General features: G+C 56.2%; 1 protein-coding gene across 1 annotated transcript; it reads left to right on the top strand.

Moving 5' to 3' along the window:
• Nucleotides 1-1816: 1816 nt before the first annotated feature.
• KCNS1 (potassium voltage-gated channel modifier subfamily S member 1) lies at nucleotides 1817-13084 on the top strand (the record flags this gene model as incomplete). Its single annotated transcript, XM_083873380.1, has 3 exons — nucleotides 1817-1827; nucleotides 6760-7752; nucleotides 12629-13084. The coding sequence occupies exons 2-3, from the start codon at nucleotides 6787-6789 to the stop codon at nucleotides 13082-13084; spliced, it is 1422 nt and encodes a 473-aa protein (XP_083729506.1). The 5' UTR covers nucleotides 1817-1827; nucleotides 6760-6786.
• Between the last annotated feature and the right edge of the window lie 566 nt (nucleotides 13085-13650).

Genomic DNA, 13650 nt, shown 5'->3' with positions numbered 1-13650 from the left:
TGTCAGTGAGAAGGCAGGCCAATGAGCTCTGGTTGGCTCGTGGCAGAGTCAGGCCTTTCGCCTCTGAATTTGTGCAGAAAAGGGAAAATTCACCTCAGGTGCCACTGATGCAGCAGCCAAGTCCCCTCTGAAGGATGCCTTGATGCCAGCACAACCTGCACGGGGCCTCTGCAGCCTGGGAAGTGAACTTCCCTTCTCTGCAGTTGCTTCCAGCCAGAGCCTTGAGCTGGAGCAGGAAACATGGAGGTGTCTCCTCTCTGTGTGTCCTCAGCCCCTTCCCAGGGTGATCCCTCCAGTCTGGGGGCAATAAGGGCAGAGCCCTGGCAACTCCCTTCCCTCTCATGATTCAGCTCCTCCACATGGCCCAGGGACACTCAGCAAACCTCCTTGTACTGGGAGAGCTGATTTTGGGGGGGGGCAGAGCTGAGGTCTGCTCTGTAGTAGAGCATAAACAGGGCTGTGGTGCAGACACAAAGTGCCAGATGGAGTGGGTGCCCTTGCAGCGCCAGGCGCGGCTCCTTCCCTGAAAAATGGCTGGATGAGAACTATTTTCAGAAGAGAAAAGAAAATTCACCCTGATCACCATATGTCAGCGACAGGCAGAGAAAACCCCACGTGGGAGCCAGCCCTCCTCCTACCCCGTGGGCTGCACCCCACTGGGGCTCAGCACCCACCATCAGCCAGGCTCGCAGCTGCCTGGAGCAGACAAAGATGGGCATGTTTATCTTGCAGCTTCCAGGGATGCTCAGCCATCTCTAATTGCCATAAAAATAAATGCTTTTTGCTTCATATCACAGAACAGAGGAATTTCCCTCTGTTTTTTTTTTTCTTTTTTTTTTTTCTTCTCTTTTCTGAGGCCTCCCTCAAAGTCATCCCTTCCCCCTCCCTCCGCTGCCTCCTTGCCATGTAAACAAGCACAGGCACACACAGTCTGACACATCACACACATGGAGACACGCTGATGGCCCTGCAGCGGCCAGCTCTGCCTGGCACAGGGACAGGACTGGCAGCACACGCGGGGGGCGGGCGGGCGGGCCGGGGGAAGGATGCTCGCCTCCAAAAAGAGCTCTCAGTCCTCCTCGTGCAAGCCTGGAGAAGGCTGAGAGCCCTCGGGCTCCAGCCCCTGGGACTGCAAATCAGCAAGCCGATGGAAGGGATGCAGAGGGTGCTGTGAAGTCTCGCCCCGTGCGAGCCGCCTGTGTGACACAGCTGCTCCGTGCTGGCTGCCGGAGCAATGAGCCATCGCTGCGGGGACACGCAGCCCCGGCCGTCACCCTGCGAAGGTCCCTTTCCCATCCTCTCCTTGCCATCCCTGTGCTCCAGCAGCTGAATTCCGGCGGACCCGGTGCGCTTGCGGTGCTCCCGGGCTGTGCGGGGATGGCCCCGGGCGGCGGCGGCCGCTCGCTGACCTGAACCCAGCGTGGGCCATGCCCGGGACCCGCTGCCTTCACCCACCCCCCAGTGAGCCTTTAAAGAGACGCCGAGGAGCTCAGCGCGCCAGGGCAGCGCTTCCCGGCGGGGCTGCCCCGTGCCCTGCACACCCCCGGCTCCGAGGAGCGGGATGAGGATGGATCGCACGGAGGGCGGCGGCGAGGCCGGGGGGGCGCGGTGTGCCCGGCGCAGGGCGGCGCGGCTGCCCGGGCCCTGCTCGGCCTGAAGGAGCCCGGCACGGCACCGCCCGGCACCGCCAGCGCCGGGGGCTCGGCCCCACGGGCAGCGCTCGGCACCCGGGCGGCTTCGCCAAGAGCCGGGGCAGCCCCGGGCCGGGAGAGACGGGTGCCACAGCCGTCCTGTGAGCTCGCCCGCCTTCCAAGGGACTCCCAGCAGGTAAGACTTCGGGAAAGCCAGGGGCACCCTCGCCTGGTCCAGACTCCCGGCTGACAGCCGTGCTGGTGCCTTGGCAGGGACAGTGCCAGCCTGGCACGGAGCTGTGCCGACCTGTCAGCCGGTTTAGCCAAATTCAGGTCGCTGGTGTTGTCCGGTGGGCTCTCCCCGGGCATCCCGAGCCCTGTCCCCTGTACAGAGCTCGGGAGGGGCTGGCGGGGGGCAGAGGCAGCCAGGAGCCGGGCACCGGCGGTGTGGAACCGGGGACTGGAAATCGGGAATCGGGAATCGGGCTCTCCCCGACTGTTCCCGCGGCGCGGCGCCGGCGGGCGGGCGGAGGGCGGCACCGGGAAGGGCGGCGGGCGGGACCCCCCGGCCCCGCGGAGCTTCTGCCGCCGCCGCCGGCCCCGCAGGGCTCACGGCTCCGCGCCGGGCGCGCTCGCTGCGGCGGGGGCGGCGCCGAGGCAGGTGAGCGGCGGCCGGGCCGGGCTCCGCCACCGGGGGCTGCGGGCACCGGCAGAGAGGGGACGCGGCACCGGCACCCGGGGCGGGCGGGGACCAGGGCGGCGGCATCCCGGGGCGCAGCAGGGACCGGCACCCGGGGCGGGGTGGGGACCCGCGGCATCGGCATCCCGGGGCGCTGCGGGCACCGACATCCCGGGGACGCGCGGCACCGGCATCCCGGGGCGCGGCGAGGACCGTCAGATCGGTAACGCAGGGACCGGGGCGCCTGCAGCCCGGGTACAGGGGTACCAGAGCCCCCGGGCATTGCAGAGATCAGCACCCTGGGGTGCGCGGGGGACCCGGGGCATCAGCATCCCGGGGTGAGAGGGCAACCGGAGCAGCGGCGTGCGGGGAGGAGCGGGGAAGCCAGGCACCGACATCCCGGGGTAAGCGGGGAGCCGCCGTGCCGGTATCCGCACCCCGGGATGCTGCTGGGTGCAGGGGCGCACGGACTCTCCTCCCCGTCCCCGTGCGGGCGGGTGTAGGGGAGTCCCTCGCCCCGGAGCCTCCCCCGGGGCTGCATCCCCCCTCCCCCGGGAACCGAGCACGGAGATCCCTCTGGAGAGCTGTGCACGCACAGCCGGAGAGCCGGGAGTGGAGGCGGCACAGCGCTGGGCTCTTGGTGATCACCCTCTCCTGCACCCGAGGCGAGCGGGGAGTCCCCCGTCATCTCCATCTCCGGCCCCGGGCATTTTGGTGGCCTCTCAGCGTACGGCGGCAGCCTGTGCTCTGCCTGCAGGGAGCAGCCAGTAGTGGGAATCCCCCTTCCATTCTCCCCACTGCCTGCCTGGCAAACCCCGCACCGCCCAAGGCAGGGTTCGGTCCTGAGCATCTTCAAGCCGATGAGCACAGAGACGCTCAGCAGTGGAAATGGGGCTCTGCAGGGGCAATTTTGGATGACCAGAAAGCAAATATCTCCCCAGTCCTGTCCCAGCATATGGGGACACCACCCTGCAGGAGCTGGGACACCACCCAGCCCCACTGGCCTCCTCAGGTACCCAGCAGGAGACCCCCAGTCCTACCCCAGTGCCATGGATACCCTGCACAGGATCTGCTCAGTGGTTTGCACACCCGGGATGTGCACGGTCACAAGCCCCGGGTGACAGGGCATTTAGGTCTAGGCTACAGGCAAAGGATAAGAGGTTCCTCCTCCTCCTCTACGCTTTTCTAATGGCTCCTTTGAGACAAGCCACACGACTCCCAGCTGGGAAGCCTCGCTGAGCTGTAAGTACAGGGGTTTTTATTTGGACTGTTAATCTAAATCCATTGCACCTGGTTGGGAAAGACCCTGTGTGCAATGCTCCCTGCACTTGCTGCATCCTCACTTGAATGTCTATTAGCACCTTCCTTCCCACTCCCTTGAGTTCCCTCTGCCAGGTAGAATAAATATACATAACTTCCATTTGAAAGCCTTTGAGAAAAAAAATGTTGTCAAGGGAAACTCTGCTAGCATTTCTTATAGACATGCTTGATCTGTTTTATATTTTATTTTTACTGTCATAAATGCATAAATCAGGATTTTTTTTTCTCCACATGATAGATATTAATTTGAACGCCCAACACCCAGCTCACACTGGGCTTGTGTAATTCTGACGGTTGTCTCAAAATAGCTTACAATATATTTCAGCCATTTATCAGAAAGAGACTGGCTTTATCTGTTCCCTTTTCCCAATCATTCATGGAAATTTCGGGTCAACTAAAGGAAAATTTTGCAAATTCACTTTATCCCAGACAGACACATTTGTATTCTCTGTCCGTCACGCTTTTAAATAAAAATCACCCAAGCTTCCCAAAGTAAGCTTCTGTTTCCCAGCTGATACTCCTGCAATTGTGAATGAGGTGCACGCTTTGATGGTCCAACAGGGGAGATCACACTGGGTCCCAGTTCAAAGCCCAGGTTTTTTTTCTAAAGCTGAGCTTAGCTGCTTGTGAAACAAATAGGCAAGAGAGTTATAAAACTATTAATTGCTGCTTTAGATTCCTGGATGAAAGCTGTATGTGGGCAGAAATAATTTGGTCTATTCATAAGGGAAGATCAGAAAGGAACATCTCTGGCAGTTCGTGACCCTTCTCCTCGCTCTGCTTCCAGTGCAGGAGGGATGGAGGGATTTCCCTGGCGTACAAAGCTTTCAGGGTCCTGACATCCACCTTTTAATTTGGAGCTGGGAGAGAGGTAGGAGCCATCTCTGTTCTGGCTGTCAGGGTTTGGCACGTCTCACCCAGAGCCACAGCCGTGCACTGGGGATGATCTGGCTGAGCTGGAGCAATGCTTCAGGCTTGTCCTGGCATTCTGAGCTGTCCTGTGCCCCAGCCCAGCCTCCAGCCCACCTTGCCTTTGATTTTGGTGGCATTTGGCCTGACCTTTCAGAGAGGCTGCTCTACAGGGAGGGTGCAGAGAGAGTCTGAGGTTGGTTTTGGGATAAGCTGGATCCCACAGATGCACCTCCAGGGCCCCCCATCTGTGTGTGTGCTTATAGCCTGAATGCATGAGCATCCTTCTGGAAGGAACCTGGATTAGTCATCCCTACCCCACAGATGGGCTGTGTGATGTCTTCTCTGGAAAAGCTAATCTGACACTGAAATTCCAATTTATCCCTGAAAGAAGTGTTTACACCCCTTCTTCTCCCTTGCCTCTGGCTTAAGCATTAAAAAAATGAATCCTTCTCCTTCTTCCCTCCCCTTTGAAAGGCAAGACGATGAGTCCATTAAGCTCTGAGGTTTATCACGAGCTGGTTTTCTCCTCTAGACGTGTGTAATGGGAGCACTGGTTGTGGTGCAAAGCTGTGTCTTTAAGGAGCCCTGGCCGGGAGATGCAGTGGAGTTCACCGATGCCTTTGCCAGGCTGTTTCACACAAATCTGGCATTTCCTGCACCCACAGCCCTGCTCAGTGTTAAAAACACCTCCGGGGCTTAACCACGGCTCCCTTACCTGTTCCTCTCCAGCTCTGCTGTGACCTACAGATTTGGATGTGACCGTGTCCCCCCAGGTCCCTCCCGGTGTGACAAACGTTTTACACCGAGTTTCTCATACTGGAGAGCAGGTAGAGCCCTGGTGTTTGCCCCATAAATCCTGTGAGATGGCTGGTGAGGAAGAAAGGTTTCAGCAGGGTCCACAGGACTCCCCTGGGTGGAGGGACCCACCTTGTGTCACTGACCTGGCCTTGCTCTGGGGTCAGGCTGTTCTGTGTGGGGTCTGCTGGCACTTCAGCATCACTGCAGGGGCTGCAGCCTTTTTTCCCTTGGCTTCCACTGCCTGTCTGTGCCCTCTGTCCCTGCACCTCCTAAAAGCTTGGAAAATTCTGTGGGTGACATAAGACAGGAAAAAATGTAATTCCTCAACTAAGAGGGCAAAGCAGTGTCCCTCAAACCCCACCACTCTGTGCCAGGAGCAGGGGGATACCCTGAGCACAGGGCTGCTCCATGTATCCCCTGGTTGTTTTGATGAATAAGGTAGGTGGAAAAATCTGATTTCAAGGTGGTGCAGAAAGATCACAGTGCTTTTTATTTGCCTTTTTGCTCTAAATTTCTGGTGAAGACAGGTAAATGCATCTGAAGGTGTGGGAATGCTCCTCTTTCTTTGATGCTTTAACTGTTTTTCATTAAAAAATAAAATTTCTGCTGCACAAAAAAAGCCTGGCTCCCTGAAACTTATGGATTCCTAAAACACAATAGAAATCAAAACTCTGTGTTTTTATTTCCCCATTGACATACAGATTTTATTCAGTCATCAATGATTCTGAATCATGTTTTGGTTATGTTTCAACATAATGAAAATAATCTTAATATTTTACATGGTAGAACACACAAGAGGAAACACAACAGGCAGATGAATTGTTTTGACACTTCTTCCTCTCAAATTCTCCCTAAAATCGACACCTTCTGTGATAATACTTTGATTTTGGCAAAACTGCCTGTGCTGCTGGAAAGATTGCACCATCTAAGGACTTTTGGACCAGGTCTAATTAGCAGCATAGGTAGTGGGGCTACAAAGCACTTTGGCAGAATCGCAGCAGTGGTGATTTGACAAGATCTAATTTTTCCTCCGGGAGACTCTTTGGGGAATAAATCTTCTCTTCAGTGACTAATTACCTGTTTGAAGAAGGAGAGCCCCAAGGGTGAGGTGCTGGAGGTGTATTAAACTGCCTTCCTTAGGCCATTGACAACCTGCATAGGGAGAAACTTTAGGAGGTAAAAAAGCAAGGAAAAGTTTCACATGGAAAAATCATTGGCTTTTCTTTTTATACCTTCCATACTACAGGAGAACAACAGTCTAAAGCTGTTTCTCTCCCCTTCTCTCTCCTTGGTCCTCCCTTCTCAAAATCCAAACATCCCTCCTCACTCCCCAGGGTGCTCCTGCCCCGCCCCTCACCCAGCAGCACCCAGATCTGAGGGAGCCCTGCGTCCCCTCCAGCCCCACTGTCTCATCCACAGGTGGAACCCTCTCCTGCTTTGCTGATCATGGTCAACAAGACCTTAAATTACTGGGGTCCTGGATTTGAGGAGGACGTTATCAACATCAACGTGGGGGGTCTGAGGAGGCGGCTCAGCTCCAGCGCCCTCTCCAAATTCCCTGACACCCGCCTGGGCCGGCTGCTGTCCTGTGACTCGGAGGAGTCCATCCTGCAGCTCTGCGATGACTACGACGTGAGCGCCAGGGAGTTCTACTTCGACAGGAACCCCGGCTTCTTCCTCTACGTCCTCCACTTCTACCAGACAGGGAAGCTGCACGTCATGGAGGAGCTGTGCGTCTTCTCCTTCTGCCAGGAGATCGAGTACTGGGGCATCAACGAGTTCTTCCTGGACTCCTGCTGCAGCTACCGCTACCACGAGCGCAAGCTGGAGAGCCGGCACCACAATTGGGATGAGGAGAGTGAGGTGAGCAGCGTGGACACCTCCCCTGATGAGATCTCTGACATCAACCATGACCTGCTGCGCTACAGCACCCTGCGCTGCGGCAACGTGCGCAAGCGCCTCTGGCTCACCATGGAGAACCCTGGCTACTCCATCCCCAGCAAACTCTTCAGCTTCGTGTCCATCAGCGTGGTGCTGGTGTCCATAGCCACCATGTGCATCCACAGCATGCCCGAGTACCAGGAGGTGGATGAGAACGGCAACGTGCTCGACGAACCCATCCTGCACAAGCTGGAGTATTTCTGCATCTCCTGGTTCACCTTCGAGGTGTCCTCCCGCCTCCTGCTCTCACCCCATCCCAGGAAGTTCTTCACGCACCCACTGAACCTGATTGACATTGTCTCAGTGTTGCCCTTCTACTTCACTCTCCTGGTGGATGTGACCATGGGCAGTGACTCGGAGCTGGGCAACCTGGGCAAGGTGGTGCAGGTGTTTCGGCTCATGAGGATATTCCGGGTGCTGAAGCTGGCTCGGCACTCCACTGGACTGAGGTCACTGGGGGCCACCTTGAAGGTAAACTGTCTCTCTATCTCTTTATCTACTCCTTTAGGGCAAGGAGGAGACCTCTGGCATGGCTGGGGGATGAGGAACTCCCTATTTGCAGGGAGCTCCCAGCTCTGAGTGGTGCCTGGGGAACTTGCTGGGGTGGTGGGTTGGGCTGTTGATTGTCTGCTAAAGTAGACAAGTGTGAGGAGCACTGTGTGAGTGTTCTGTGCAAATCCACCCCACTGTACTTCGTGCAGCACTGGTGCTTCCAGGGTCTCAGCCAGCCCACTGTGGTATGAAAACCTCAATGCACAGCACTGGAATAGACTCAGCCATGCATGCGTGGATGGGCAAGTCCTACCAGAAGTGAGTCAGTGCCTAGTAGAGCTGAGAGTGACCTGCTTAGCAGGTAGCAGGCCAGTCAGCAGCTGCTGGCTCTGCCAGCACCAGTATTTATGGATCAGGGCTGCTCCTGTCCCCACCCTGGGAAAAGGGGAACCCTCCTAAGGACATGCTGCCAGCTGACCAGAGGCCAGTGTCCAGCCCCTGGTGTCTGCCCATTTAGGGAAACATTGAAATCCTGGTCCAGCTGAGTTGATACTTGAATGTGTCAGGATACAGTGAAGTTGGGGCTGGCATAAAGCAGCCACAGAAAAGCAAGGGGTGAGTTGCATGGCCTAGGACAACCAGCCCCAGGAGGGTCTATGCCCTCAGCAGAGCCTGGGTTGCCAGCAGTTGGCCCTGGCTGTGTGTGATGGAAAAGTTGGCATGCAGGGCTGGAGAAAGCTGGTCCCAGGACCATGTGGTCCTCAGGAGGAAGCTCTGGAGGAGGAAATGCTGACTGTGTGGAGGACCAGGGTTCAGGTAGGCCTAGAAGTGGCATCCCTGCAGGTTTGGTGAGAGGGTCCACATACACCATAACATGCCCCAAGGCTGTGTTTCTCCAGACCCCCACCCACAGTACCCCTGGCCTCTTCAGACAGACCAAAGGCAACTTGAAATCTGTCATGCAACCCTCACTATCCCAGTGCTGCAGCCAGACCTGCATCACTGCAGCTCAGTGGTGAAGCAGGACCAGCTTCCACACCCAGTGTGGTCCTGCCTCACCCCCACCATATCTCCTCTCCATCCCCCTTCTACTGAGGACTGTGTTCCTGAATCTGGGGAGAAAGAAACTCACTCCCTGTGCTTACACAGAAAATCCAGCCTGGTGTAGAGGCAAATTAAACTCAGCCTTTAATTGTCCCTTTTTCTTGCCTCAATAGGAATCCTAAAGCTGATCCTGGAGCCTGCTAAGACTCAGAGTGACACGTGCTCCGAGTGCTCCACCACACGTGGGGCTCAAGCTGGGCATGGGGGATGATCACCAGGGAAAGCATTGCCTCTTCTCGGGGCAATTGCACAAATATCCCTGCGCTTTCCCCCCTTCAAATGACTGGTGTATCACAGCAATGGCCAAGGAAGCAGTCTGTAACAGAGCCTGAAACTCAACCAAAGGGCCACTCTCCTCCCATTCAGTGCCTGGCATGGGAGAAAGCTGCAGCTCCTGATGCTGCTCCCTCTGAAGGGCCGTGGCAGGGATGAGTAGCTGGGGACACCCTGTTTTTGCTGCTGCAGCAGTGACAGGGCTGGCATGGGGTGTACTGGCATTGGCCATCTCGGCTGCTGGGGCTGGACCCATTCCCGTGGCTGAGTCATGGAGAAAAGCAACCATGGAGTGTGAATGGGGGTGAGGATGGGCAGCAGAAAAGGTCTTCTGCCAGCTTCTGCTGTGAAGCAGGATCAGCCCTGCCCAGAACTAATCTTGCATAGCCCACAGAGCATCAAAATATTCCTGGTATCCTCAAAACCTGAGAGTCCAGGGTGGGTTGTTTGAAATGAAGATGCTGAAGTCCTACCTGCATAATACTTATTTCTGAACAGTCACCTTGAAGGAGCACTGACAGACCCAGGTAACACTGCTGGTGAAATTTAAGTAAACTTGCACACATGGAAAGAGCTCCCTAAGTCCTGCTGGTGCTCCATTTGAGCATTAACACCTTTCAGCAGAGCAGGCACTGAGGGACTCATGTATATTACTAAGTAGCAAAGGAGATCTGGGGACCAGCAGCGTCCCAGCTCCGGCTTCTGACGAGCAGCTGATTCACCAGTGACGTGCTGGAAAGTGCTGCCCCTTCCTGGGGACTCCATAGCCAGATCTAAATGGGGATGAGCAAAGACACAGATCTGATGCAGCAGCTTGGCATGGTGATTTAGTGGGCACATAAATTACAACGTCTTGTTAATCATCATTTACTTCCTATTGCGAGAGCAGAAAGCAGGAGCGGAGCAGTGGAGGCTGTTAACAGCCAGGAAGTGGGAGCGATGGCTCTGGCAAGCTGAGTGATTGTTCCCCTGCCATGAAAGTGCTAGCAGAGGGAATTCTGCCATTTGTGCATCATAAACCCTGAACAGTCCTCAGATTGCTGGGGGCCTGATCCACAGCGTGTTTAATTTGAGGAGAGGCTTCCTACACATCTTTGCTCTTCCTCCCCACCATACTCCACATCCATTACTGCTATTGCAGCTCCATGACTGCAGATTTGGATCCCCTCTTCCACTGGCAGTCCATAGATGTTGGTCCCTGGGTAATTGCAGCACACACAGGGATCTTCAGGAGTTGCTGTCTGTCCCCTCACGGGCATAAATATTAAAGAGGTTGGAACTGCACATCACATGTCACCCTCCTGTCACTCCCATGGGCCGTCTTTGCTCGGTCTCCACACTGGCATGTCTGGCAAGACTCAAAGTGGGCTCTTCCATTCCAGTTGTCTTCTGCTGCACTGGAGGAAAGATGTGCATTTGGCTGGAGACACTGCTGCTCAGAGGGGGTTTTTATTACCTAGCATTGCCTCCCCCAAGGCTGGCTACTTGCTAAGCCTGCAACCCACCCAAACCTTGGTTAAAACTGTATCCCACCCAAACCTTATCCAAGCCTGCATCCCACCTGATCCTTGGCTAAACCTGCATTCCATCTGAACCCTGGCTAAGCCTGCACCCCACTCAAACCATGGCTAAAACTGCATCCCAGCCAAACCCCAGCTGTAGCTGCCTTCCCCCTCAATCAATGAGCAAAACAGAAATTTTGCAGATAAAGGACTGCAAATAGGTGGCAGCCAGTGCCTGAGGATCAGCTGGGAGTTTTCTAGAGCCTTCCCTGTGCTGCAAACCCTGACCCTGCTTGTAAATTGAAGCAGCAGGAGCTATGGAGCTGCCTGACTTCCCCTTTGCCTTCCCCCTCCAACACCTCCCAGGGCCAGAACCGATACACTTTTAAAAATGTATGAGTTTATTTGGTGCTGCTGGTCCCCAGCTGGGATGTACAGATCTGCTGTTAACTTCCAGCCAGGAGCAGGTCTTTCTTGGCCAAGTGATACACCCTTGGCTCTGAGCTGTTTGTCCTCCTCGAGGAGCTCCCTGGGCACTGCTATAAGACATTTGTAGCCACAGGTGAGGGAGGAGGAGGAAGAAAGGGAGGAAGAGGAGGTTAGTTGGTATTACTGGCATTAGCTGAGCAGTTCTTGCCAGCTGTCTAAGCAAAGTCTCCTCATTCCCTGCCATGAATCCACCTCCTTTAAGTCTCATCCTGACCTCAGAAGCCTTTTCCCACATCTGCTGCTGTTTGCTTTTCTCAAATGTTGTTTCCTTTAGCCATTATGTGGTCTCCAATAAAGCATTCTCTGCTTGTTAGAAGGCTGGGAAAAAAAAATCTCAACAATCAAAGCTCTGCTTTCTTTTCCCCAAAAGATGAAGAGCAAGCTGGCAGGTCAGTGGGCAGAAACATACAAAAAATTCACTTGTGGCAGTCAAAAAGTGATTGGACAAGCCATGCTGGGAGGATGGTGGTGACTGTCTGTCCCCTGGCAGACCCTTCCTGGAATGACTTGCTGCCTTGTCCTCCAACTTCCCACTGCCTTTCCCCCCTGGCTTCTGGCACAGGTTTATACTTTGTTCAAATATTAGGAATATACAAAGAAAGATGTAGCACAAAGAGTTTAGGTTGAAACCAGAGAAACTATGTCTTTTCAAGGATCATTGCATACCTCTGCCTTTAGAGGTGGGTGTCTCATGGCTCTATTCCCACCAAGGCTCCCAGACCCTTGGGCTGTATCTCATCAAGCTGGGGCTTGTGGCACCCTGTGGGATGGGTGCTAACACCAGCCCATGCTGACACTGGATGGGTCCCTGGACATCCCAGGGATGTTTGGTTTCATGTCAGCTCCGATGTGATGTTTCTACATGTGTGTAACAAAGGGTTTCATTAATGCTGAGGCTCAGTGGTACAGGAGGTACAGGGTACAGGAGGGACCCTGGGGCTCAGGGGTCCCCAGGGAGCTTGGGCTGAGACCTGGGTAAGAGCTGAGCTGAGGCTGCAGCAGAGACCACAGAGACCACGTCCTCCCTGCGAGCAGTGCCAGCGACTCAGGAAGGTACAAATTGCTTCTTTTAGTGGCTGCCTATTAGGTGGTTTCTGGGGACCTGCCAAGATAAAAGGAAAATGTGCTAAATATTGTTAGCTGAGATCAGGCCAGAGTGAGTGCTGGAGGCAGGGGAGCAGCCTCTGCCGGGGATGCCTGGCTGGGGAGCACAGCTCTGTCTTCCCTCCCAGCACTGACAGGCTGCTGGAGTGCAGAGAGGAGCTGTGGGTGCCAGGGATGATTCCTGGCTGCACCACTTGCTCCAGTTGTGAATTCAGCCATGCACTCCCACCCCTGGAGCAGGACATCCCCCAGCAGAGGTGTGTGGAGGCCCTGAGATCCCTGTGGGGGTGTCAGGGAGCCTGTGCAGGGCTGTGTTTGTTTTGCCCTGTGGGATCTCTGTGTCCTTGGTCCTCCCACTGACCCCACTCTGCTTTGCCTTCCAGCACAGCTACCGGGAGGTGGGGATCCTGCTGCTCTACCTGGCCGTGGGGGTCTCTGTCTTCTCTGGAGTGGCCTACACGGCTGAGAAGGAGGAGGACGTCGGCTTCGACACCATCCCCGCCTGCTGGTGGTGGGGCACGGTCAGCATGACCACCGTGGGCTACGGCGACGTGGTGCCCGTCACGGTGGCGGGGAAGCTGGCGGCCTCGGGCTGCATCCTGGGCGGCATCCTGGTGGTGGCACTGCCCATCACCATCATCTTCAACAAGTTCTCCCACTTCTACCGCAAGCAGAAGGCGCTGGAGGCGGCCGTGAGGAACAGCGGCAAGAAGGACCCTGAGGAGGGGGGGAGCATCTCCAGCCGCGACCGGGACTCGGAGGCTTTGAGCGAGACCTCCCTGGGCAGGGGCAGCCCCGACCGCCGTGGGCTGACCCCCGGGGCCCGCCCCAGCCCTTGAGCCCGGCACCGCCGCCCTGGGGCGGGTGGGACCTGCCTGCTCACGGCACCGGGACACGGCGGAGGAGCCGCGGCCGGCATCGCCCCTGCCCTGCGGGGGACAGGAGGGGATGGAGGAGGTGCCCGGGGGGTGCTGGCTGCTTCCAGACCCTGTGCCTGCCTGGACGTGTCTCAGCCTTCACCTTGCTCACCCGGGGCTGCAAAGGGAGGTTGTGGTGCTGGATGTAGCCCTGCCAGATGGGGAGGCAGAAAAGAAGAAACATAAGTGACTCCTGATCCGGAACTGCCCCAGATGTATGGAGAGGGATTTTCCTCTGCCCCAAGGTTTTGTGTTGTCCAGGGTGAGGTTAAATAGCTCAAGGATGAGGCAGCCCCCAACCAGGCTGGCAGCCCCTACAGGTCCTGAGCCATGTCGACAAATCCAGCTCCAGCCTTGTCCTACCCCCAGCTGGAAACAGCCTCAAAAGGGTCAACTGTCCCCCCTCCAGCCATAAAGGAAAGGGGCCTGGGAATGAGTCTGTATGGGAGGAGAGGTGGTGTCCAGCTCAGGGTGAGCCCCATGGTCTC

Source organism: Zosterops lateralis (assembly GCF_965231275.1).
Source record: "Zosterops lateralis genome assembly, chromosome: 16".
NCBI classification, from domain to species: Eukaryota; Metazoa; Chordata; class Aves; order Passeriformes; family Zosteropidae; genus Zosterops; species Zosterops lateralis.
The sequence above is the reverse complement of the archived record's forward strand: the minus strand, read 5'-3'. Positions and strand labels throughout refer to the sequence as shown.